The following is a 26,159-nucleotide window of genomic DNA, read 5'->3' as shown; positions in this document are numbered from 1 at the left end:
TAGCTAATGAGGTGATGATGTGAAATTCCATCGCACACCTCCTCCCTTTTCTCTCACTTTCCCCCTTCTCTTCTTAACCAACACAAGGGGAAAAGTGAGTTTTACGTGGAACGTGCGAGCGGGACGAAGCATGCCTTGTATCGAACGCGTACTGGACAGTGCGTGCGACAGGGAGCGGACGATACGCAGGCTTTACAGTGCATCGGCTGGTTTTTTAGGTTGGTTGACGCAGGCAGGAGACTGCTGGCCGTTTTTTGTGCTTGATTGAATTGGTTGGGCAGCTTTTTTTTATATGAATTTCTTTTTTGGTTGGTTGTAGGCATCGCTTTTCACGCAGATCGAGGCAGATTTTCCGGAAGCCGCGTGTCGAAACTAACTTCGTCACTAAAGGGGTGGCTAATGACGTTTTAAATATTATTTTTCTACTGAACTGCAGACGATCGCCACAGATCAACCACCCCACGGAACAACACGTCTTAAATACACGCACACACACACACATACAAACTCGCATGCACTCTTAAATAGACAACGTCTGCTTTCTTTCATTCCTGACCTGTTCCTACGGGGTTTATCCTCCTTCACAGAACAACAAAAAAAAAACAAACAAACTTCCACCGCGTGTGTAACTTACTAATTTTACACAGGTTGGCAAAAAAAGCAAGCAACTTTTCGAGCCGCCAAAGTCGAAAACAATGTACCGAATGGGAAAAATGGGTAACTGGACAACGCAAGACAACGCGCTCGTCAAGAATACCGAGACACAACCAAATACCGCGCGGTTTAACGCCCATTGACCGGAGCGAGACAGCGCAATAGACGGGTACAACGAGATTACACATATACGCACGCACGTAACAAAAAAAAGACGGGCAAGAAACCCAAACTGGTATGTCCGCGGGTGGGGTTTTGGGAGGAAAATCAGCAACACACGAGAAACCCACCAAGTAAGCGCAAACGTTCAAACACACACAACAGAGAGGCGAAAAATGTGGCAAGCAATAAAAACTGAACTCCTTTCTTTTTAATAGCGAATTCTGCCGAAAATTTCACTAAGTTCCCTGAACCAGTAAACACTACGTGATTTAATGCTAAGGACTAACAGTGAAAGGTACAAAATGGTAAAATATTTCGTACGATATTGGCCGTGACTCGGGAAGTCGAAATCCACATCCGTAATCTAGTGACACCTCACGTATAGTAGTGATGTGCGCTGTCCGGCGAATGGAAAATAGCTCCGAACACTCGAAACCCGAACCCTGCTGGAGTCGGGGCCCGATCCGTTCCGAACGCCCAAAAGCTTTGGAAAACACTTCAGTCAACCCTGCCCGCACATTACCCACCGAGCTTATTTTTTTTGGTAACGTTCGTGCATCGGAATATTCCGCCCAATGAGCACGGTAGTACACACTTGCTTGACAACTGTCACGTGTTCGTGTCTGGCTTGCAATTTATGTTTTTTGCTATTCTTTTGCAGAGACTTATGTTTTAAAGTTGAAAAATTTTATCCTTGGTTAAATTAAAATAAAATATTATTCGTCGTGAGAAAAGGTAGTCTTTGATGGCCTGAAGTAGTCAGTTAAGAACTGCTAACTGAAGTCTTATTGCGTTTTCCTTTGCTGTAATGGAAAAAAATGGCTACAATCACGTGGAAAAACAGCATAAAATCGATGCTTTCCATGGAGCTTTTTCCCGTCTGCTTTGAAATATTTCAAGCAATGAAAACTTTCACCGTACAGTGGAGGCGCACTGTGATGTAATGGTATCGTTCTTTCAATGATGTGGCGCATTCACGCGGTCGTGCTAGAAAGAATCATTTCCGAGGTGATGGTGATTCAGTATACGTACAATCGGAGAGCGCATCTGAAATTAATTTACCTAAAACGAACACAATAATGAAACCAATTCAGCAGGAAACATTGAAGGCTAACGCACAAACACAAACCACCGCCGGAAAATGGTGTTATTTTGTTGTTTTTGTTCCAATCATTTGTATATTTGTTGATCACTAAAATAAGCAGTAATTTAGACCAGGGAGGGGTGGTAAAGGGTTTACAGGTTCTATGGAGCTACTTATCTTGCTTGTTAGAATAGGTTTCTTTTTTTTATTAGCGCGATTTATCCAGGCGAACGACATGCCGAAACGGATCTCCAGTTTGTAATATGCTTGAGGGAGAGCGACACGGCGACGGTGTGAAGCGTGATTACATGAACGTTGTGTGTTCGGGTTTTCTTCTTCTAGTATTACTATTTGTTTTTTTTTCTTCCTTTCTTTCGATACCTTTTCTGTGAGCACCGCTATAGGGGTAACGGTTTATCGGAAGCAATTTCCCATTTGCACAGACTGCAACGGCTTGACGGATCATATCCGTGAGTGCCGAAGGGTCTTGTTCAAAGCATTCCTCATCCCCTTTTTTTGTTTTAATCAGTCTCCTTCGCGCAATGCACCATCGGTTGCGGGGTTCTTATAGTGTGATTTGAGTACAGCTGTTTTCCTCTAGTATTTAGCTTTTTTTTTGCAAACCTCCCTTCGAACTGATTCGTTGCAACATGCATCGCTGCACTTTCTCCACTAAACGGCCTGTGTTGCTGTTCGGGTTTGTTTGTTTTCCTTTTCTTTTAGTGCGAAGCGACACAATGACATCGATCGGAAAAAAGGATACAACATCCATTGACACTGATGCAATGGTGAAAGAGGGCATGGAGAAGGAAAGGATAAGGAGCAGTTTTCTCACTAACTACATGCAGGCAACTTCAACGCAGGACGCTTTTCATTGTTGCGATCGTTTGCGATACCGTCAAGTTAATGTCCTTTGGGGTTTCTTTGATTGTGTTCGATTTACTCGACTATACTGCTTGTGTTTTTTTTTCCTTAATTTAGTTGCACACACGTCCCTACATGAACTACTCCGTTCTAACGCTTTCGCATTATCTCTCTGTCTCACTTTTCCTTATACTTTAATCCAATCATATGCAACCAACTTTGCTATGTTAGTTTTGTGTGTTTTTTTTTCACTTTCACTGTGCAAGTTTCTGCCCTAGCGAGAGAACAAAATTGCACGAGATCACAACAGTATCGTGTAAGCGTACGTGAGACGTGAGAGAGTTGCGCAAACGTAAATAAAAGAGGAATGATTCTGGAACCGGGTTCTTGTTAAAACCATCGTAATCGATGGCGGTAGCAGCAGTAGTAATCATAGTGTAAGTTGGTAGTAGCAGCAGAAGTCTGTAATAGTACATTGTTACGGATTGTTCATTTGGGAGTTCCTCATTCTGGGGTTTTGTTTGACTGAAGCGAAAAGCACAACGTTTTTTCTTCCTTTCTACCAATTAACCGCTCGCCAATTACACTGTCATAAAAGCCATTGATTTACCAAGGCGTTTGCCCAATTTTATCTGTACCGATGTGCTTATTATGCTGTATCTTGTAGGTGTCTGCCTTTTGCCCTGTTCTCATTCTTTTCTTTTTCTATCTCTCATTCTCTCTCTCTCTCTGTTTCTCGTTGCTGACTTAAGCGAATGACAAAAATATTAATTATTTTAATAGTTACCATAATATAATAATAATAATAATAATAGTTCTCATAATGAAAATAATAATAGATCTTTACACTTTCACTATTATGCCTCGGTTGAGTGCGTGCAATGCAGTAAAAGAAAAAAAGGACACGAAAAGGGGGAAATAACGAGGATCAGTGGGGGGGGGGGGGGGAGAGACAGAGAGAGTGAACGGGATTGAATTTCAGTATGCAACGTAATGCACTCTAGTAGCTTGAGAAGGTCTGGGAGGGCTCATATCGCAACAATTTGTGTATTCTACCGATTTGCTGAAATCCTGGTATTTGCTGGTTGTTCTGCTTTTGTTGATTTTGTGTTTATCCTGCACTCTTCCCCCTCTTTCTCTCTTTCTCTCTACGACCCACTCTCATACCTCCTTCCCCGCCCTGCCCCCTCTTCCGTATGTTGCTTTTGCTTGTAATTTCTTTATCCTCCTATACTTCTGCTTTCGCGCGCTCGCAAACACACACACGTGCTCATTCACACTCTTTTAGCTACTACAGTTGTCCGTGTCCGTGATCAATGCATTCAACTGTCCATATCTGAAAAATAGGGAAATAATATTTCAAAATTACATAATGGCATCCGATTCCGGGAGGTGGGATTGTGTTTCCCCTTTTTGCCCGTTTATATACCCTTGATTTGGGACTTTCGCTTCTCGTCCGCCATTGCTTTCGGTGTGATGGCGGTGCCACCGCCCGGTGCCGTAGTAGCACCACCCGTTCCACCACTCTTGAACAAATATGGCTGTCCGGCCCGAATAGGCTTAGCTGCGGATGGGAGGGAACAGTTCGTTACTCTTCTTATATTACAATCGTAATTCATTTCATTAGACACGTACCGATTTGTGCTTGCGGTCCGCGGCGTGCTAAATTCTTCTGACGCACTGCCTCCTTGATGCGGTCGACCTCGTACTGGTAGCGCTTCCGGTCGCGCATTGCACCCTCCTTCGCCTCCTTCAGTGCCGTTTCGAGTGCCTTCACCCGCTCGACCGTTGTCCTAAGGCGTTTCTCCAGCTTCGGTAGCTCGCACCGCAGATCCGCATTATCCCGCACTAGCTGCTTGTGCACCTTCGTCAGCTGCTCGAGATTGTTCTCGAGGAAGGAAATCTTCTGCTTCTGAGCGAGCGAACCACCATCGTCCTCGGTGTCTTCGGAGTTTAGCGACTTCTTGATGCGGGCCTGAAAGGGTAGAATTGGAAATATGTTAGGTCCCGTTGCGGAAACAATGCTACCGGTCAGATGCAACAACTCACCTGCAGATCCAGCACGAACAGTTTACGCAAGGCATGCAGCGACTGCAACTCCTTCGCCACCGTATCCTCCAACCCCTTGAGATCCTTGCGTGCCTGCTCGCGTCGTTCGTCGGTAAGCCTACAGTATTTGTTCAAAACATACCCGCCCAAGGTGTGTAAAGGTTAGGTAAATTATTTTTAAACAAAATATTTAACAAAATTTAGCAGTAAACCACAAAACGTAAAACCAAATGAGAACATGTGTACATTCGTGTTATTTGTTTGTTTGTTTAATTAATGCTTTGTTTCACGTATTTTTCCGTTTTTTTTACCGATTGAAATCCCTTTTTTCGCGCACCTTGTTAAACTCGTGTGTTTTATCAATTACAATTTTGCTTAACCTTACACTCACGACTATTGCGTTTACTTGCAGAAAATATACATTTACATTTCGTATGTAGAACATTTCTTGCCTGTTTGCGTATATGTATATAAATAACTGTATATATATATCTATATATATGATCATCTCTCTCTTAATTTACATACTGTACATAACATACTATTTGTTTTCTACGAATTTTGTTTATGCGCCTTGATGTACGCACTGTTCAATGCACAGTCAATCAACTGGGTGATCTTTACAGCTATCGCTACCCTTTTCCCTAAATCCCTCCTAGTTTACATGACTGCTGATGTCGATTCTTAGGACACAGCTTTTCAACTGCCTTCTGTAGGGACAGAACACACTTGTTCTTTATCCTACGGCAAAAACCAGGACACCCTTTGCTTTCCATTTTGCTTCGATTATTGTCCTATAAGCTGACCCTTATCTCCTTTGATTGTGAATGTGTTGTTGTTACTAGGAATGGAGTGTCGGAAAGAACACACTAACACCGCTTAATAACGCAACTAAAAGGCCCGAAATTTCTCATTCGTACGATATTTGTGTGTGTTTGTGTGGATGCTGGATAAATCATCGCCAGTGGAAGGTGGCACTAACGAGTTGGATATATGACTACTGATACTAACAAACAGTAGGCACAGCGACACCACACACAGGTGATGAACATCTTGTGTAAAATGTGTATGTATTATCCAGGAAACGTTTTTTGGAAGTAGTTCGGTGTAGGTGTGTATGTTTGTGTGTGTGTGTGTGTGTCGTGCAGTTTTGTGCATGCTGAGCCGATCAGTTCGCAGCAACTAGCCAAATATCCGGACTGTAATATCCTTTTCGAAGCTGACTAAACTAAAAACAAAACAAAAATCATCGTGTACATCAAAACGTAAGAATAATGGATACATAGATATGTATTATGAGTAAATATTAAATAAACTGATCAGGCATACAAACGGAAGAGAGAGAGAGAGAGAACAAACGTAAACATCTACTTTTGGGGTTAGGGCGGGATGGATTTGGTTTTTTTTTTGTACACTGCTTACTGAAGCATCACATAAACGTAAGTTTTTGCTTTCCAGCCGGTGACGTCGCAGCCCATACCGGAGCGCGAACGCTCACTGCCCAACCCGAAAGACGCGTATCGCATGTTCGTGTTCCTACTCCCTCCCTCCCGATTTGTAACGAGAGCACCTGCACATTCACCTGAGTTGTGGTTGTGTTCGCATATTGTACACGTCATTGTCTCATCCCTACAGTCTGAACTCTACACGCAATGCTACGGTTCCTTTCCTATGTCTACCGCTCTAATCCGCTCCACCCGAAACGTAACAGAAATGGATAATACCGGTCGAAAACGGACACATGTTCTCATCACAGGTTTTACTGCGCGTGGTAGGGGTTAGTAAGATGTGTGTGGTTGCGAAAGAAATACACAAAGGAATGTTTTGGTTTGTTTATCCTACAAGCACCCAGCACCAGCAACCAGCAGCAACTGCAGCATCATTATACAACACCTCCGATCGCACGCTCTCTATCTATCTTCTGTCCATTGTATGGATCTGAGTAGTGGAGGCTCATCTGAGTTTCGTGACTCATCGTCGTGTGCCGATACAACGGTATGTCAGGAGGATTTTTGTTTGTTTTGTTTTCCACTCCTAAGGCACCTTCATTGCTTCTTATCCGACGTATTGGCCAATTAGGTCGTGCGTTTTTGTGCATAATGCACAATGCGATCTTTTCTTTTCTTATGGAGGGATCCAATCCAATGCACGACTCGTGGTGTGTTATGCTCCGGCACAATCATGTAGCATCTGCTTAGGGGATACAACAACCTAAAACAAAATAAAACAAAAATAACACACGCACTGACACACTCGCCGCCCCGAAGCCTTTGTTGAAATGGTTAACATTGCGATATCCTGTGGCTCCTACGGTTTCGGGTAGTTTGTGACCGAATATTTTACTTGCGCTATCACTGCACTATCTCGTACACCCGTCGCGCTACACGTGCCCTTTACTGTACTCGCGTGATAAAAGTTTCTCGACTGAAAACCCCCTCCCCGTTTACCTTAACTGAGATGATGCGAAAGCACTAAGAAGCTACACCAGTGCTGTATGGTGAGAAAAACAAACTAACAGATTTCTATTCCTTCCTCTATTCTGCTTGCCCTTTTCATTTGCACAAAGCTGTCACAACGCAACACACGAATACGCAACCGTCTTTCTCCGGCTCCGGGGCTGGGGTTTGGTTAATAGCGTTCTGTAGACGATCTCGCGCATACTCTTGTATGCGAGTGTGCTGCCACGTCCACGGCTTTCAAAAGCGAATGCAAGCTGACAACCAGATGGCTGAAAATGATAAATGGTAACGAGCTAAGAAAGCTAAAAAATAGAGCAGCAAAAAAACAAAATGAACAAATTAACGTTTCCTAACGAGCCGGGTGTGTAAAAGTTAGTTAATAAATATACATTATGACAAGGCTACAACATAACATCACAGAGGTAAAGTTGCTTGAGACGAGGCGAATCTAAATTAATGGCTTTAAATTAACGTAACGTTAACAGAACAGGGGGCAACAATAACAATGCACACTGCGAGCGAAATATTAGTGATAAAATGGCGGCTAAAAATATAACTATAGGCGACATTGAATTAGTATAAGTGTATAGATGGATGAATGTTGTTACTGTTGAGAGTTCCGAGTGTTGGCGTGTGGGTTGCGAATGAGAGACTGGGTTCATTTGCACGCACACGGAGTGCGTGTTTAGAAGCTTTAAGGAATAAACGCCATGCTTCTTGCAAACTTTTCTCTACTTATGTTTAGAATAAATCCGATTTTGATAGTAATGTTTTTTTCTTCCTTACGGGGCCCGATACAACCGAATGAAACTTTCATCTCAATCAGCTTTAGTTGACCGATTTCTGTGCGCTGTGGGTGGGTGCACCGATAGATGTGCGTCTCGCAACAGCACTATATTACATACCAAGCGCTTAATCGTAAACATCTGTTCCGCAGCGTGGAAAACATTAAACCGTGTACGTAACGAAGATAAGGGCTAAGAGGAGCGTAAAGGGGCGTTGATATAAGCGGTTATGACACGCAAAACACGTTCGAGTCGTGAACTATTCACGGGGAGTTCCGTTTTTTTTATCACAGTTCTTCAATATTGCCATGGCGCAGAGGGAAGATCCCTTTTGCGTTGACTTTCCCTATAACCTAACCTTCAAGCAACCAGCTTGAAGCGGTGGTTGACCGCTTGACCAGCAACCAGCTTGAAGCGCACCCTCCATCAGCACAAATATTTCTGACTTATCACATCTTCCTGTTTCTGTTTTTTTTTTGCCTTTCGCGTTTTTGTTTCTTTAGTACGCTTGCAAGATAGAGCTGAATCTCGTATCCTTCTTTTATGTCGTTACTCAAAAAAAAACAATGAACAAAACACTCGCACACTCGTCGAGAAAGCGACAATAGGCAGTGGACTTATAAAATATGTTATGGTAATGACAAAAACTAAAACTAATGCACATATACACAACAGTAACAACCAAAAACCGACAAATATTGCGGTGTTGCGGTTGCAAAAGCTGGATTCCGATCGAAACCTATTTTCTAAATGAGATAAGATAAAGTGTTTAAGATTAAAGTTCGTTTGAGTAGATTCTCCTTTTTTTTTTGCTATCACAGAAGCAAAAAGGCGGTTTTGGAGCAACGTAACGTAATCATACGCAGCGATATCCTACAGTCGCGCAGCTACGTACGGATTTAAAGACGAACGACTTTATGCCTTCCTTTAACCTTTGCAGCTTGTTCATATTCGGGTACTACACAATAGTCAACAACATTACTATGGCGTAACCTATACATCATCAAAAGATGTTTTCGCTCTTAGGTGGAAGCGAGCACATCAACGTAAAGCGGTTCTATACAAAACCTTTCCTGGTCAGGGTTACTAATTAATTAATTAACAGTGCGTAAATTGTCCTTCAGTTTTCCACAAAAATAGCCAATTGTAACGCACGTGAAAAAGAATGTTGAATTCTTAGCGTATCAACACAATTGCTTACAATTTTCCATCGATTATGCCGCAAGATAAAAGAAAAATTGTCTTATTTTAGGAAGTAAAAGCTTAATTCAAAGCAAAATTACATACTCTGAAACATATCACAAAACATTTAGCACAACTTTTTTTCCCTACATGTACGGAAAGCAAAAAGTAAGGAACGTTTAAGTATTGTAAAACGTAAAGCGACAATAAAATGAGTATACTAATCTTTGGTATCATTTGTGTGTAAGCTAGCACTTCTTAAGCACTTCTTGGGTTTTGTTAAACCCTTTCACATGAAGCTCTTCTTCGCGAAGTTGTTACACTCAACTATTAAGGAATTAGAAGACTCTTCGGAGCTAATACTGATAATTCAGCAAGGAATGCCAAGTCTATCGAAACGAAATTGCTCCAGCGCGTTAAACAAACCTACAAAACATTACAGCAAATCGAGGAAACGTACACAAACAAGAAAGGGGGACCGTTTAGTGACTATTAGAAAGTCGAATCAGTGGACAATATGTAATGCGTAAAATACGAAGCGCCCGCGTCCAGTTTACAGCACCAGCATAAACTGTGGACAGCGGTGCGTTAGCAGCACCATCGTGAGCGAAATGAGCAGATGCAACTGGAGGGTCGGCATGCCCTTCGGCAGCAGTGAGCTAATCAGTCGGCCCGGCCAACCGCACACACCTTCCAGCTCCATACCGGCGCACGGTGCTGGGGAGGAATCGGCCGAACGGCAACGGGGCTGTGGCTGGCCGTGCTGATGCTGCTGCTGCTGCTGCCGGGAAGGGGGGTTCGATACCGCCGCCGCCAGACCGGGCGTTTCCCGCTCGTCATCACGCTTCGCCCGGAAGTTAAGCACCCGACGCGATTTAGTGTTGCGCTTGCGCGTTGGTTGCTGTTGGTGCCGTTCCGGCGTGGATGATGGCGTTATTTTGGCGTTCTCCTCATTTGCCCGGTTCTTGTCACGCTTCGACAAGCGCTGACCGCCCGGATGCGTCGATGAGGTGGAAGAGACAGCCGCATTGTTGGACGCAGGTGTCGTGCACTGTTGCTGTTGCTGCTCATCCTCACTGAGGACCGCCTGCAGCAGACGCACTAACGATGCGGTCTGAGTCGGGCCACCCAGCTGCCCAAGACTGGGCGCGACGGGCGACGCCAGACCGGAGTGGGAACCGGTGGGTGAAAGGGATTGCTTAGAGGGGAGCGTATCCGCCTCCAGCTCAAACCAATCGGGTTGCTTTTCGTGATACTGCTGCTGCTGCTGCTGCTGCTGTTGCTGTTCTAGGAGCTTGTTCGAATCAAGATTAGATGAATGATGATGGTGGAAGGTATGCTGTGGCGATGTTAGTAGAAGCGAGTGTAGGGAAGGTGATACTGACATAAGCGTCTGCAGTTTTGACGACTTTTCCTGCTCTTCTTGCTTCAGCTTCTCGTAGTCGGCCGTCATCTGCTGGTGGGCAAGTGTCAGCTTCTGGTTGGTGCTGCAAAACACATTAAAGAAAGACACAAACCCCATTAGTTACCCGCCAGCATCGGTGAAAGGTTCCTCAGTCCCCTTCATCCCCAAGAGTTCTAAAGTGCTCTGTCCCTCTAATCGATATCTTACTCCTTCAGTTCGTTGATTAGCTCCTGCTTCTCGGAAATTTCGTCGCGCAGTGCCGACACCTGCTTGGTGTGCACATCGCGCAACTGATCCATCTGGCTTTCGAACGCCACCTTCAGCTGGTCGGCACGCTGCTTCTCCTCCGCGTTCACTGCCGACACCTGTTCAGCCGCCTTCAGCTTTGCACACTCCTCCCGCAACGCATCGATGTTTTCCTCCAGCGTGCGCTTCTTGTTCTCCGCCTCGCGCATCGACTCCTGGAGCGAGTTCATGCGCGCTTTGTGCTGCGAGATCAGCAACCGACATTCGCTCAGCTCCTTCTCGTAATCGCCCACCTTCCGGCAGGTTTCCTGCTGCAGCGATTCGAGATTGGCGCACCGTGCCGACAGGTTCTTCGCCTCCGACTTCATCTTGCTGATGTAGAGCCGGGCGACGGTAAACTCTTCCTCCACCTTGCCGGCGGACGCCTCCACGTTCATCTTCATCTCGTTCTGGTCCGCTGCGAGCGCCTGCCCGACCTCGGACAGATCGCGCAACAGATTGGTCAGCATCTCGTTGATGCGCTTCTTCTGGTGTGACGACATGTCCTTCAGCTGTTGCAACTCCGACTGGACGGTGTTGAGCGTTCCCTGCTTCTGCTGCAATTCTTCGTTCACTGTGTCGACCTCCTTGTTCTTCAGCTCGATCTCCTGCGACTTCTGGTCGTAGTTGACGGCGAGCTCCTCGAGCGCCTGCAGCACCTCCTTCACCTCCTCCTTGGCATTCTCGTTCTCCTGCTGGATGCGCGTCATCTCCGACTGCAGATTCTCGTAGTCGCGGCGCGTGTTGGCGATCAACTCCTCCTGGTCGATGATTTGCTCCTTCAGCTTCTCCACGTACTGCGACTGCTGGTTGATTTCCTCATCCTTCTCATCCAGCTGCTGGTACAGACGCTCCCGTTCGACCTCGAGCGTATCGCGCTCGGCCGACAACGGCAGACCGCCACCGCCCGGTGTTGCAGGTACGGGCAAATCGGCCGGTTGGCCCAGCAGCACCTCCACGTTCGGCGTACTCGCCTCCATCGCGTCCTGCTGCAGATCGAGCTGCTCCTCCACGTTAACCGTTTCACCCGCCCGCCACCGGGCCAGTTCCGCTTCGAGCTTCTCGATCTTTCCCTTCAGCTTCGTGTTCTTGTCCTTCTCCCGCTCGTACCGTCGCTTCCATTCTTCCGCCGTCAGCTCCTCGTTCACACACACCACGTTCTTTACCGTCTTGGCTCTATGAAAAAGAGGTGAGAAAGGGTGTGAAAAAAAAAATTCGGCCAAAAATGGAACCTTAGCGCGTAGAAATAAGCGGTTTACCTGCGTCCAAAATCCAGCGTTGATTTCGTTTCCGACTCGTTGAAACTAGCGGGCGAACAGCAGATGACGATGGTGGTGCGAGCATTACCACCGAGCGATTCCTGCAGGATACGCGTCAGCTTGGAGTCACGGTACGGGATGTGAGTTTTGTTACCGTCCGCCAGTGCGGAGATAACGTTGCCGAGCGCCGACAGCGATTTGTTGATGTTTTTCGCCTCGTCCAGCACCGTACCTTCAGCGCCCGTTTTCGACACCTTTTCCGAACCGGCCAAATCGACCAGATACAGCTTACCGGACAGCTTCTTCTCGTTCTCCATGTTTTCCTGCTTGACGTTGATGAGAAACACCGAGTGCGACCGGGACGAGTGTTCGTTCATGTTGGTTACCGCGATGTGGCGATTCGATTTGCCCTCCTCAATCACCTCGAACACCTCCTCCGGACTGGAGACGAACCGTTCGGATGCGCCCTTCACGTACGGCACACGGTTCTTGTCCTCGTGCACGCTCAGGTTCACCTTCGACACGTCCAGCAGATCGCGGATCTTGTCCATGTAGATCTCGTAGTACGACACCTTGATGTGGAACTCGATGTTCATCTCCATCGTGTAAATGTGGTTGAAGATGTCGTTCACGATGCGCGGTATGATGCCCTGCTTGGCTGGGTCCCCGATCACGCCCTCCATCGTGTGAGTCTTGCCGGATGACGTCTGACCGTACGCGAAGATTGTGCCGTTGTAGCCGGCCAGCACGTCCGACACGATAGATTTTGCCGCCTCATTGTACACCTTCTCCTGTGTCGCGTTCGGTTTGAACACTTTGTCGAATAGGTACACCTTGCCCTAAAAGAAGAAATACACATTAGTCGAACATCTGCAAGACATACCATACATTCAAGACAAACAAAAATCGATGTAGCTTAATTGTCAAACCAAATTGCCCCTTAAATTATGCGTCAAACAAAGTAAATCCTCCGATGCCGGCAAATAGTTCACAGTTTTCCTCAGAACTCCCAACAGTAGTAAACCAACATCAATAAACTTGTCATCCAGCAATGACCGGAAATATATGAGACGTCGTCACTGTTATAAATCCATTTATGTCTTCACGATTAGTTTAAAAACACTTCACAGTACCAAACCAAATCGTGACCGTAACGTAACGATAGAGAAGACGCATCCCCAAATGGTACCACCACCGCGATTCGTCACGCCTTTAAAATAAACACCCGGCACTAATACAATTACAAGCGTAGCGAGCAGATTGTGACGATTGTGACCGGGGGGTGGTCCCCGCAACGCATCAGCGAAATTCACTGTAAACCATGCTGCCGCATTCCTTGCCGCGTGCTGGCGTATTTAGGCGAAGTCATCAATTGGACATATGCTACACTCCTCGTTTAGACGCAATTTTCAGGTAATTGTTTGCTCGGGAACGTAACATATTAAGTTAACAGCTAGGCACAGCTTTTCCTCTTAAAGAGTTCCAGGCCCTGATATCAATTCCTTCCTTCTATTTAACGTTCTTCTACTATCTACATCGTAGTTGTGCGAAAAACGATCGACCCGATTTCACTTCTGCCGTTCCCAAAGTCGGCGAAATTGCTTTACCTCTCTGAATGTATGTATGCTACACTACACATTCTTCTCACAGCCGATGATCTCATTGCGATCACGTAAGGCCGTCAGGGGGAGGAGGTGCCCCGGTGTACTATACTGCTGCTGCTTAATGAGGGACTGTAAAATCGATACCATTCTCATGGAGAATAAAGAGCACATTGGGAATAATGCTAGAAATTGTAGACGCACCTGTCAAAGTGCAATAACTTCAAATTCTTAAGAAGCTCATGTTAACTGTTACAGCAGAGTGGCCTCAAGCTCTGAAGATACTCAGAATTTCAAAATTACAATTTGAAGAACTTAGATACATAAATGGACTACATCTATTATAAGAGAACATAGACATTCAATTCTCTAGTTGGATATCTCAAGGATTCTCAAGGATGTTCAGACGCAGGATCTAACTTTGATTATTCAAAGAAATTCGACATGATAGCCAGGAATTTGGAGATCTCAGACGAGGCAGTATAAAGGTACACAACACATATCCAATTCCATCGATTGTGCAATGTAAATGTTGCGTGGTATAAAACATGGTGACGAAGATGTGTGAAGTTGATTTTTATTTTAGTTTTTATTTCCACAACTACACACACGCACGCAGAGTTAGTGGATTTCACCCCCGAGAAAGAGGGAGCCTAATTTCCCGAGCTTTTGTGTATATCAGTGTGTGTGTGTGCGGTTAGACTTTCCACCATCGTCTGCCGGCAGCTAGTGATTGCTGACCCACTGAAGCGTGCATTGCTGTGCTTGTGGAGGTACGAACGTGTCTGAAGGTGGCCGATTTCTATGCAGGGTTACAGGAGCGCGACAAAGAGTGTGAGAGAGAAAAAAAGGAATGGATAAAGTGTATTATAATAAGTCTAGCAAATATATAGAAAATGTAGGGAAAAAAGCACATTACGGGGCCAACACACACACACATATATTATTTATACGTATTCCATCAGCTCTTTAGCTGCCACGGTTCAGTGCGGTTTGCTTCCGGTTGCGCCTGTCCGAACATTAAACAGGCAGCACATTAGCAAACAAATACCAGCAAAGCAACCCCAACCCGAACCGGTGAGTCGGAAAGTTTCCGAGCGCTTTTTTTTTATTTATAGCTTTCCAGCCGTTCAGAAGAAGATGTTTCAGGCTTCTTGTCGAGCTGCGAAAGCCAAAGAGGCAGAACAAGGTTGGGGCAAAATAAAGAATGGTTCCTTTCCTGTTGCGTTGACTGAATTTCTGCAAGAAGACTCCGGTGTGCGGTGGAACATAGAATAAACCAGACCTCCTAAAACCATAAACCGCACGAATCAGTGGCTCCAAACAGCATAGATTGGTGCGTGATTTTGACTGTTTTTCTTCGAACGAAGATGAGGATGTATGAACGGAAAGGCGAGATAACACCATCGCACAATCCACGGCATGGTCAGACAATGATTCAGCGTAACGACTGCGTCGTCGGGGTCGCACTTCGGGTGGCGCGATGGTGGTACATGGGTTTTTTGTTGGTACTCTTCCTCCATTGGTATTCGCAAATCTTAGTTGATCAGCAACTGCAACGCGCGCTTATGTCTTTTTTTGCAGTGGCCGTAATATTATGTTTATGAATAATATACAGCAGATGCTCGTCTCCGTCTCGACTCTATTCGTCACGGCCATGGCTAAGCGGACGGCGAGAAGTGCGAATAAGGCGACTGCTTTTAATTGCTTGCAGCGTAGCGTAGAGCTTATTCGTTCCCCGTCTGGTTCCAAATTTCTTCAAATGTCTTCATCCGGACGGTATCTTTTGCAGTGCATATGCTGCTGCCCACAGCAAACTTGACGCAACACAGGTTTCGTAGGCGAACGGCTTGTCGCGCTGTGAAGGCAACCATCACCACATACACAATTATTTACGATGGTATGCTGCTGGCTATTAAATGCACGCCAACGCGCTCGAAACGACCACCAGATCCGTCCACACATCATGTCTGGGGTAGTATTGGGTGACGCTGAATGTGGTGTGATAGGTAATTGTTTACCTAAATGAGTCATTTCTGCCGCATAGTCCGTGTATCGCTACATGGTGCGGGGCAGGAGTGTGCCGAAGGCAATAACGAACTAATGCTCACAAATATCTCCGTTTGCATGAAACAGGGCAAACTCTGCAGCGAGACCAACTGGAATCGATTCCAGTACGATAGTGAATTATATCGTGTTATAGAAGCTACACAACTAACAATCGTGATGTTCGCTATTTCGCAGAGATATGCGAATCTTCAAAGATACACGATTCTTCAGAGTTACAGAGATTTAGGAATCCTCGAAGATTCACTAAACGTCAGATCTTTACAAGTCTTAATAACGATATGCGAATCTTCAAAGATACACGATTCTTCAGAGTTTCAGAGATTTAGGAATCCTCGAAGATTCACTAAACGTCAGATCTTTACAAGTCTTAACAGAGATATGCGAATCTTCAAAGATACACGATTCTTCAGAGTTTCAGAGATTTAGGAATCCTCGAAGATTCACTAAACGTCAGATCTTTACAAGTCTTAACAGAGATATGCGAATCTTCAAAGATACACGATTCTTCAGAGTTTCAGAGATTTAGGAATCCTCGAAGATTCACTAAACGTCAGATCTTTACAAGTCTTAACAGAGATATGCGAATCCTCAAAGATACACGATTCTTCAGAGTTTCAGAGATTTAGGAATCCGCGACGATTCACTAAACGTCAGATCTTTACAAGTCTAAATAGCGATATGCGAATCTTCAAAGATACACGATTCTTCAGAGTTTCAGAGATTTAAGAATCCTCGAAGATTCACTAAACGTCAGATCTTTACAAGTCTTAATAGCGATATGCGAATCTTCAAAGATACACGATTCTTCAGAGATTTAAGAATCCTCAAAGATTCACTAAATGTCAGATCTTTACAAGTCTTAATAGCGATATGCGAATCTTCAAAGATACACGATTCTTCAGAGATTCGTGAACTGTTAGAGATTGACAAATCTTGCAAAATGCACGAATATTCAGAGATTCGAGATACCTTCAGTGGCTCACGTTTTTCAGAGATGTCGGACAAATCTTAAGATTCACGAATATTCATTAGATTAACGAATCTTCAGATATTCATTACCTCATACATTCATGAAACCTTTGCTATTTGACTCTTGAATAACTCTTCCATGAAAATTCATGTGAATGACTACCAGAGATTTTATGAAATACTACTCAGAAGTTCGAAAAGCAGTACAACTTTGAGCATTGGACACTGCTTTGACTAATTGCATTGGACTAACTGCATTTGACAACTATTGAGACATGGGGATGGAGTTGATTCTTGGAGCTGGGAATTCGTTACTCGTCGCCATGTTGATGTGAATTTTTCACCAGATATTGATTTAGCCCTGATCTTTAAGAAAATAGCCATTTCCACGTCTTAACAACAGAGGAAAACAAAACGAATTGTACAGCGGAATGCATTTTCAAGGAAAGGAGCTACATTTGTACTACTTTCACCGTTTACTCTCCACAACCGCCGTTCGTGAGTTTGGCTCAGGTTGGGAAGAAAACCACACGTAATACTATTATTGCATCGAATAATCGAAAGAAAAAGGATGAAAGCGAAATAAAGAGAGCGATATATAGCGAACGAGATAGAGGTACGAGAGCGTTTGAGCGAGAGTTCATGCAGCCGATGCAGCCAGCAGCAGGAAAAGGCATCACATTATTGTTCGTTCCACGGTTGAAAGATGGGTTTGATCGTTGGGCACCGTATGCGTGTGTTGATCGTGAGATTGTTGGTAAGGCGCGGCGGGGAACTGGGTGGGTGGGGTGGAAAAATTGATTTTTCCTTTGATTGATTGTTGAATTTCGCCCCGTCTCGCTGTCGTGTAGCTGCACAGGGGTGGCGGCTCGCTGGTCTCAAACAAACGCTCTCTAACACTCAGACACACTCAACACACACAACAAAATGAAAAGCAAATAAATATCAACTTTATTTGGGGTTTACCCCCCGATTCGTCCAGGGTGCATTAAATTGCTTAGTTGCCCTGTATTTCCGCAAGAAACTGTATCTTCATGCGCATGTACCACCAGACACAAATGTGCAAGCCCGCGGGCGGCCCGAGCGGAGGTAGGTGTGGTACGTTGGTCTTTTGGTTCTGTTTGCCGAAAATTTCAAGGTCGCACTTCCCTTATTACACCACACAAAGATATTTCCATTTGGAAGGAGTGGATCAATTCGCCAGTAAAGTCATCACGCCAAAAAACGGCGAAGGACAAGCTATTTTGTTCGCTGCATTTTCATGAAAAGTTTCAAATACTTTGTCATTTTAACGGAATAAGAGAAATATTAAGAGAAAATGGAAAATTTCTTTAATGATTGTATATTTCCCGTCCGGAAAAAAAAGCTTCCAGTTCCAAATTCCAATAAAAACAGACAGAGGCAAGTTTTGAAGCCTGCGCATACTGATATTGCATATCCGTTTTCTCTTCTGCAGCAGGAAAGAGATGTGTGAGATATAGAGAGAGAGAGAGGGAAATAGTGAAAAACAGTGAAACAAAGCAAGAATTAATAAAGAAAAAGTAAGAGAAAAGCTTCAAAATAGAAAGCTTTGGGTAAATTGTACCATAACAGCTGACTATTTTCAAATCAATTGCAGAAATTCACCATCCGAATTCTACTGGAGAGCTAGCTCATGGGGTGAAGAAAACGATAAACTTTTATGCTCTTTTCCTTGGTTCACTCGGGGGGGTTTTCCCCTTCCGCCACATAAAGGACATATAAACAAAAGCTTCTCACCCGTTGCGTAATGGAAAATGAGCGGAAGGACGACGCGCTCGTCGTAACCTACAACGCGAAACAATCAACAAACAAACACTTCTCGTTTGCCCATTGTTTTGTGATGGACATATCGATTGGTGGGAGCTGCGGTCCTTCCCATACACCCCCCCAGGTAGTTACTTACCCCGATCGAGAGACAGTTTTCCTCCGGTCCGGATGGGAACTTCACGACGAACTTGGAGCCGGCGAGCTCCTCACTGTCGTTCAGTGGCCGAAAACGGCACACCACCTTGATGCTGTCCTCCGCCGGTATTTCCCGTACGCCCGACATCCTTGCCCGCGATGTGGTGTTGTCGGGATGTGCCGGGCCCAGAATTAACTGGGCTACCTTTTGACCGCTTAATGTCCCTCCCTTTTTAGCAATCTCAAACAACGCGGAAAATCGTCGCTACTGCTCGTGTGCGTGTGCGAATGTGTTGGAGGTGGATGGAGAAATGGAGGAAGGGGGGGGATTAAGGAGGAGAGGGGAGGGTGTGTGTGTGTATGTGGTAAATGTGGGGCCGCGTCAGCCTTTTCTCCTAAAGACACATGAACACACGGCACGCACGTAACACACTAAAACGCCTCACACATACACACGCTCTGCTCGTCTAGGACACCCACGCGCGCACAGACAAACACCACTACCACTGCTTATACTAATAGCCGCGCGCGTGTGTGGTTTTTCTTGCTGCTTTTCTTCCAACCGATCGTAACCCGCACACCGGAACACACACACGCACCGCACACGCACTCTCATACGCCGTTTTCCTTTTGCGGGGTGGTTGTTTTCCTATTGTTAGTCCGCACTTGCTACACACGGCTGATTTTTATTTATCGTTTACAGCTTCAATTTTTAAGTTTCTTTTTTGTTGCCACACCACTGTTGTTTCACCTTTCTTGCAGGGCCCCTTGTGTTGTCTCTGCGTGAGTCCTGCGCTACACACACACACAGAAATGGGGTGAAATAAATTAAAAAAATCACCGTCCAAACGCGGCAAGACGCGATGTGCGTTAGTGTGGACTGATGCACACTACATAGCGTACTGGTGCTGGCTGCTGTTCGCCACTGCTGGATCGCTAAAAACCGACGACGACGGCGCAACGGTAACACACCGAAATAACAAAATCTCCCCGAGAAACCCGAGTAAGTACCAATAGCGGAACAAGGCAAACAACAACAGCAAACCTAAAGAGAACAAAACTCGAAAAATAGAGAGAGAGAGAGAGTGCGGATCGGGAAAATCGATTGCCGATTTTCTTTTCTCTTATTTTTTTTTTGATTTTGGTTTGTTTGTGCACCAAATTGACCCATCGGAAAGAGGTTCTCCAGAAAAAAACGTTAACATATCCATTTGATGCTTGTTAGGTTTGGTTTCCCTAATTAACAAAAACACTAAGCATTTGAAAAACAAAAACATGTAAATATACCCAAATGGAGATAAGCACCCTGAACAGGTGACTGACCTTCAGCAGAAACTCCCAACACTAAGAGCATAAATCAAAGAGCATTCGATAACTGTGTTTTGCGTGGAAAACTCTCGTTTAATTCTACCCATTTCTGGTGAAAATCTAGAGAAAAGACGCTCTCTGTTTTGCATTTTTGTTTTTCGAGGTAAAATAAAACACACAAAACCGCTAGAGGGCGCAAAAATTACAACCTTCTTCTAGCGACGAAAGCATTATTGGGTAAATTGATAAGAAACCTATTAACAACCTCTGTGGTACCACTGCGTTTGCCGGATTGATTTTCCGACCAGTATTTAATTAGCAATGGTTGCGAACGAATGGGCGCTAAAAAGTAGATTGAAAAATGGGGTTTTCACTGTCAATATTTTCTTCACCGGAAGCGAAGAAGGGACAGTGGAAAGGAAAACAGTTTTCCCGAGTATGGTTCATCCGCTTTGCACAATATAATTCCGGCGCAGTGCTACTTGCTCTTCTAACTTTTTTCTTCAAACTAAAACACCACCGGTCCAGAACGGAGCACTAGCACAAATAGAGAGAGAGAAAGAGAAAGAGAGAAACGATGAAAATGAGGCTGACGTGGATTAGCGGTTTGCTTTTTACCGCGTCTACTGGGACTGCTTGGGTGGAGAAAATTTTCCTCCAATTATTCGTTCCTGTAGCATCGCCTATTGGTGGTAAGCTTCAACAAAAATGAATTGTTCAATAAACAAGCAAAACATAAGATGTGAGGTACATTCAGCTAGAATGCCTGAAAATGACAGACAACGGATCTAAATAGTTTTCGCATGACCGGAAAAACTACTGCTGGTCGTGAAAAACTGCAATTTGTGTGTAATTTGACGTGCGATTGAGCCTTTATCTCTCTCTGCTTTATTACTTTACCACACCGAATCGACTTAGCGGCGAAAATCTAACCTTAATGAACGGTATGAAGAAATAGGTAGAGACAGAGATAACAGATATACCTTGGGGGAACGAAAGAGCCCGACTGCTAAAGAACGAACAAGAAAACCTAACCGAAGTGAAGAGAGTGCGCACGAACTAAAAAAAGTCGATTAAAAAAGGCACCGCAGGGAAGGAGAGAGAAAAGATTCACAAAGGTGAGGTTCATTACGCACACATGCAACAATGAAAGAAAAGAAAAGGTGATCGATCTTTGGCCGTGTCCGTGATCCGGTAGAGAACTGCAACGCGGGTTTTTTTTGTTGCAGTGTGGGGGAGAAATATTTTTGCGGGTTTTTTTTAGTGGAGTAGGATGAAAAGAAAGTGCGGGAAGGAGGGTGGAAAATCGATCCGCGAAAACTACTGGAAAAAAGGGAACGGTGGCTCACACAAGCCCAAGTTGCGCTGTAAACACGGAGGCACAGAAACCTCTCTAACGCCCGTACGCACACATTGGAATGGTCGTGCACACGCACCCATACACACAACAGAGGGAGGCACACCGCCGACGGGACTGATATTGATGATGCGCAAAGCGGAAAATTTCAATTTGTTACGGGGCGACGAATTTGGAAACTACGCTATGGCGGTCCGTTGGCGTAAAATTTCAAACGTCCAAATTTAACCACTAGTAGCAAACAGCAGCTTCACTAAAACTGAGCTATCGAAAGAGTGGCTCTACCCAAAACTGATCACGAAACAGAGCAAAGAGAAGCAAAATCCGCTGACTAAACGCATTCCTCCTTTTTTTTCTTTTCCTCTACCGGCGATGTAACACATAAGCAAAAATGTGTGATGTCCTTGTACCAACCACACGAAAAGAAAATTCACTGCAACTTCGGTGTTGTTTTCCACGTTTTCGGCGCACTTTGAGGCCTCTCTTGAGGCGTGTTCGCGAAACATTAAACTAAAACCACCGTTTCACCATTGAAATCGTCCTTTTCCGTAACACGCAACCTTTCTGACACTGGGAAATGGCTTCCCGAGTCTTAGTGGGCTTCAAAGACGCTTGTTTTTTTTATTATATTCGCGAAACTGCCCAATAACTGTACCGCCGAAAATGAGTTCAAAGATGTATCTTACCGGAGGGGTCGCACTTTTACTTCTGTTAATAAAACTCCTTGTATTCGTGGTATGTTCGCTTTAAAGCACGGTCCACGGTTGTTCGGTCGAGCACGGATTAGCCGCATAGTTGCACTGACTGGTTGTTTTAGAAAACGTTGTTTATATGCTCATGTTCGCGGGTTAATCTAAAGTTTCGCAACATTATGAGATCAATTTATTGTTTGATTCATATTTAACATACTCATTCACTGTGGATTATCAATTCTAGTGGTTTGGGAGATATTTTGCGAAGAATTTTAAACTTAATCAAGCATTGAAACCTTGATTTAGGTTGGAAATGGATTGAAACTAGCAACCGCAAAGCACCAAACCGAAACCAACTCCAAATGTTTACCACTAAACCATTTAAAAGCTCCCACAAAAACAAAGTTTATCATCCAAACTCTTCCTTTTTAGAATCACCACGTTACGCCAGGCTTGTAACTAAATATCTTTGATATGCAAAGGTAATATTCGAATTGTGAATTTACCGGAGACAGTCGTGTCAAACTACGCAATCACCTAGCGTTGGCCATTATTATGATTTTACCGTTAAATAACACTCTGGCAATAAATAATAAGCTTTCTTGAAACGATGGAGATTTCACAACCTTATACCGTAAACACTCACATTACCTGCGCAAGTACGATTAATTAATCCTTTTATTTACATACACACAGCAATTCCCGGTTAAATTTCCTATACCGCGCGACTACATTCACTCACTTGTCTCTCATTTAGCGCTACAAATACGCTCACTTCTCCTCTGTTCCGTTCTGTGCTAGCCGTTTCAGACTGTCCTCGAAATCCACTGGTTCCATCTTACGCTTCGCATCATCATATCTAGGCGGACCGATCAACTCCACCACCTGGTCGTAGTTGAGCGTTTCCTTCTCGAGTAGTGCCTCGGCCAGCCGGTTCAACTTGTCAGAGTTGTCACGCAGAATCTGTTCCGTTCGTTCGTACGCTTCGGTAATCATCTTCCTTGCCTCAAAATCGATCAGATTGCCCAAACTTTTGGAATAAGGTTTTTCCGCATATGGGTCGTTATCGCTCTCCTCGGCAAACGCAATTGGGCCCACGCTCTTGTTCATGCCAAAGTATTTAATCTGTCGAAAATGCAAACAAATCATTAATCATTAGTACTTCCTATACAATTTTTTTCTTTTCTCTTCCTACCTGTGCGTACGCCATTTTAGTCACCTTTTCGAGGTCGTTTTGGGCACCGGTGGTAATACGGTTGAAGGTAAGATTTTCCGCAGCACGACCACCAAGCGCCATGCACATCTTGTCGAATAGCTGCTCGCGTGTGTACAGCTTTTGCTCCTTGGGGGTGTACTGGGCGAACCCGAGCGCCAAGCTGGTCCGGGGAACAATCGTCACTTTAAGCAGCACGTCCGAGTTCGGTAGCATCCACCCGACGAGCGCGTGGCCTGACTCGTGGAACGCAATCACCCGCCGCTCGGTGGGTGACAGCGCGTGGGATCGTTTTTCCGTTCCACCCACCAAACGTTCCACGGCGTACTCAAGGTTTGCCGTCCGTACCATCTTCTGGTTGGTGCGGGCAGCGTGCAGTGCCGCCTCATTGCACACGTTCGCGATATCAGCCCCAGAAAACCCGGGCGTAAGGGTGGCCAAACGGCTCGAATAGGTTGCGGGCGGTTGCTCCAGCGCAATGCCAGACAGATGCTTCTCGAAGATTTCCTTCCGTTCGGCTAGATTTGGCAGATCGATCAGAATGTGCCGATCGAACCGACCCGGCCGGAGCAGCGCCTTGTCGAGGATGTCGGCCCGGTTTGTGCTGGCTAGCATCAGCACACCCTCTTTGCTCGCCATGCCATCCATTTCAACTAGCAACTGGTTGAGCGTTTGCTCCGACTCGCCCGAGTTCATACCGCCTGCGCCAGCCGATCCTCCCTCACGTTGCCGCCCAATTGCATCGATCTCGTCCACGTAGATAATGCACGGCGAACGTTTCTTCGCCTCCTTGAACAAATCCCTCACTCGTGCCGCGCCCAGTCCACCGATCATCTCGATAAACTCGGACCCGTTCATGCTGAGAAAAGGCACGTGTGCCTCCGTCGCAACTGCCTTCGCTAGCAACGTTTTGCCACAACCGGGTGGCCCAAGCAGCAGCGCCCCTTTTGGCACCTTCGCACCCAGCCGTTGATAGCGCCCGGGTGATTTCAGATAGTCAACAAACTCCATCACCTCCTGCTTCGCCTCCTGCAACCCGGCCACGTCTCGGAACCACACGCCCCGTCCGCCTTCAATCGGATCGACCAGCGTAAATTTGGCGCGACCCATCTGCGTGAAGCTATCCATCGAAATTGGACTGCGGCCGCCTCGGATGCGACTAAGCAGCGCAATAATCACACCGGTCGCAAATAGGGTGAACAAAATCCGTCCACTTACATCGCCGCTGCGCTCAAACTGCACCGATACACCATCTGTCACGCCAAGCCGCTGTTCGACCGATCGCAACTTCTCCTCGAATTTGTTCACGTCGGCCACCGCCATGTGGAAGATGTTCGACTGCACACGGCGGCCTTTAACGATCGCCCCGTCATGCAGTATGATCGTCACCATCTCCATGTCGGGGTGCACCACCACCTCCTTCACCTCGCCCACTGCCAGCATATGATGGACGAACTCGTGCCAGCTGACGTAACGGGTGGCCGATTCGGGCCGATTGCGCGATGGTAACACCATCGACAGAAAGCCAACCAGCAGATAGATTGTAATCATCCAGATGAGCGTTTTCGTCACCACCGACATCATCTTCTCCTTATCGTCCTCGTCATCCTTTTTGTTGCCCCGGTTCGGGTCACCATCTCGATCCGTTGGTTTCTGCTTCTGGGGCTGCTGTTTGTCCCGATTGCGGGCGGTTGTGTGCAAATGGCGTGCAAACACGTACGCCGGGATAGAGGTCGAGTCGCACAGCATACGCAACAATGCACGCTGTTCGGCGTGCAACTGACGTAGCTGTTTCTGAGTTGGGGAGAATGCTCTGCTACAGGGTACATTCTGTATTGCACGCAAAAATGCATCACGATTCGGTTGACTAGTTACGGAACGGTGTACAATCGAGATGGCAGGTTCTAATCGACGTACTGCTTGCTTCAGGAGCGTGTTGTTTATTATCTGCCTACATCTTTCCAAATGATGCATCTTGTGGGGAGGATTTTTGGTTGGTATCTATAAAAAAGCAACATACTCTCAGAATCAAGCAGTTAATCTAATCACTATGTTTGCCAACCTACGGTAAAATTGAGCCAACCCGTTTACATAACATACGGCGTTTGTCAACAACAGCGACTATCGGGATCGATACTTGTTTTGGTAGAGCATTACAGGAACTTATGTTTCATCATTCAGTCACTAAGGACATTCCGAATTGGTCGAATTGGTTTGCCGAAGTGTTTATTCCCCAACACCCGACTGCCCGATGTTGCAATGGAATGTGTATTTCACAATCCTTAACGTTGTTGACTGGAAACCTACGTAATTTACACACGCGCACAGTATTTGTTCTGGTGAGAAGACGATAACCGATCTAGAAGTGATAACCTATTTTACGAAGCGAAACACTGAACACTGAACACTACCGCTTTTGTAATTCTTTCACACCGGAGGTATGCTCCGTTTCGCGAGGATTGGTAATAAAAATAGCTGTGTTTGCTTCGAAAGCAGCGGCGAGAGGTGTCAATGTTTTTATTTCGCTGTCCGTTGTGAAATCACCCGTCAAGTTGACGCGACACTATAAACGCACGAAGCAACGTCAACAATCCGCCAGCGCGGTACGTTTACGTTTTTGTGGCAGTTTGTACCTTTTGTTCCCACTGGGGGAGATTTATATATTTCAATCAAACACGTACAAAAAGAAATAACTATTGTTTCTAGTGCGTGTTCTAGTGAGAGTTAGGTATGGAACGGTTGGAAAGCTGTGTAGTATTATATTTATTACATCTCACAACAGACCTAACATCAACAGCAACAAGCTGATCGAGTTTTAAATTGAGAGCGGTTTATTAG

At 45.4% G+C, this 26,159-nt stretch overlaps 2 protein-coding genes across 4 annotated transcripts; both read right to left on the bottom strand.

Moving 5' to 3' along the window:
* Nucleotides 1-2,148: 2,148 nt before the first annotated feature.
* LOC128307405 (kinesin heavy chain) lies at nt 2,149-22,116 on the bottom strand. Of its 3 annotated transcripts, XM_053045225.1 has the most exons (8): nt 18,753-19,621; nt 12,189-13,027; nt 10,852-12,105; nt 10,625-10,726; nt 4,814-4,931; nt 4,400-4,739; nt 4,194-4,328; nt 2,149-4,100 (listed from the first exon to the last, which is right to left on the bottom strand). In XM_053045225.1, exons 1-8 carry the CDS (start codon nt 18,897-18,899, stop codon nt 4,087-4,089), a joined length of 2,949 nt encoding a protein of 982 aa, XP_052901185.1. In that variant the 5' UTR covers nt 18,900-19,621; the 3' UTR covers nt 2,149-4,086. The 3 variants fall into 3 exon arrangements, with proteins under 3 accessions (XP_052901185.1, XP_052901183.1, XP_052901182.1); XM_053045223.1 differs by lacking the exons at nt 2,149-4,100; nt 4,194-4,328; nt 4,400-4,739; nt 4,814-4,931 and adding an exon at nt 22,103-22,116 and having other exon boundaries at nt 9,772-10,726; nt 18,753-19,546; XM_053045222.1 differs by lacking the exons at nt 2,149-4,100; nt 4,194-4,328; nt 4,400-4,739; nt 4,814-4,931 and adding an exon at nt 21,831-21,927 and having other exon boundaries at nt 9,772-10,726; nt 18,753-19,546.
* Nucleotides 22,117-22,788: 672 nt separating this feature from the next.
* Nucleotides 22,789-25,821, bottom strand: LOC128306705 (paraplegin). The gene is made up of 3 exons (XM_053044291.1): nt 25,388-25,821; nt 23,304-25,322; nt 22,789-23,233 (listed from the first exon to the last, which is right to left on the bottom strand). Exons 2-3 carry the CDS (start codon nt 25,293-25,295, stop codon nt 22,880-22,882), a joined length of 2,346 nt encoding a protein of 781 aa, XP_052900251.1. The 5' UTR covers nt 25,296-25,322; nt 25,388-25,821; the 3' UTR covers nt 22,789-22,879.
* Nucleotides 25,822-26,159: the final 338 nt, after the last annotated feature.

The sequence above is a fragment of the Anopheles moucheti genome, chromosome X, assembly GCF_943734755.1.
Source record: "Anopheles moucheti chromosome X, idAnoMoucSN_F20_07, whole genome shotgun sequence".
Taxonomy (NCBI): domain Eukaryota; kingdom Metazoa; phylum Arthropoda; class Insecta; order Diptera; family Culicidae; genus Anopheles; species Anopheles moucheti.
This window is presented reverse-complemented; position numbering and strand designations above follow the sequence as displayed.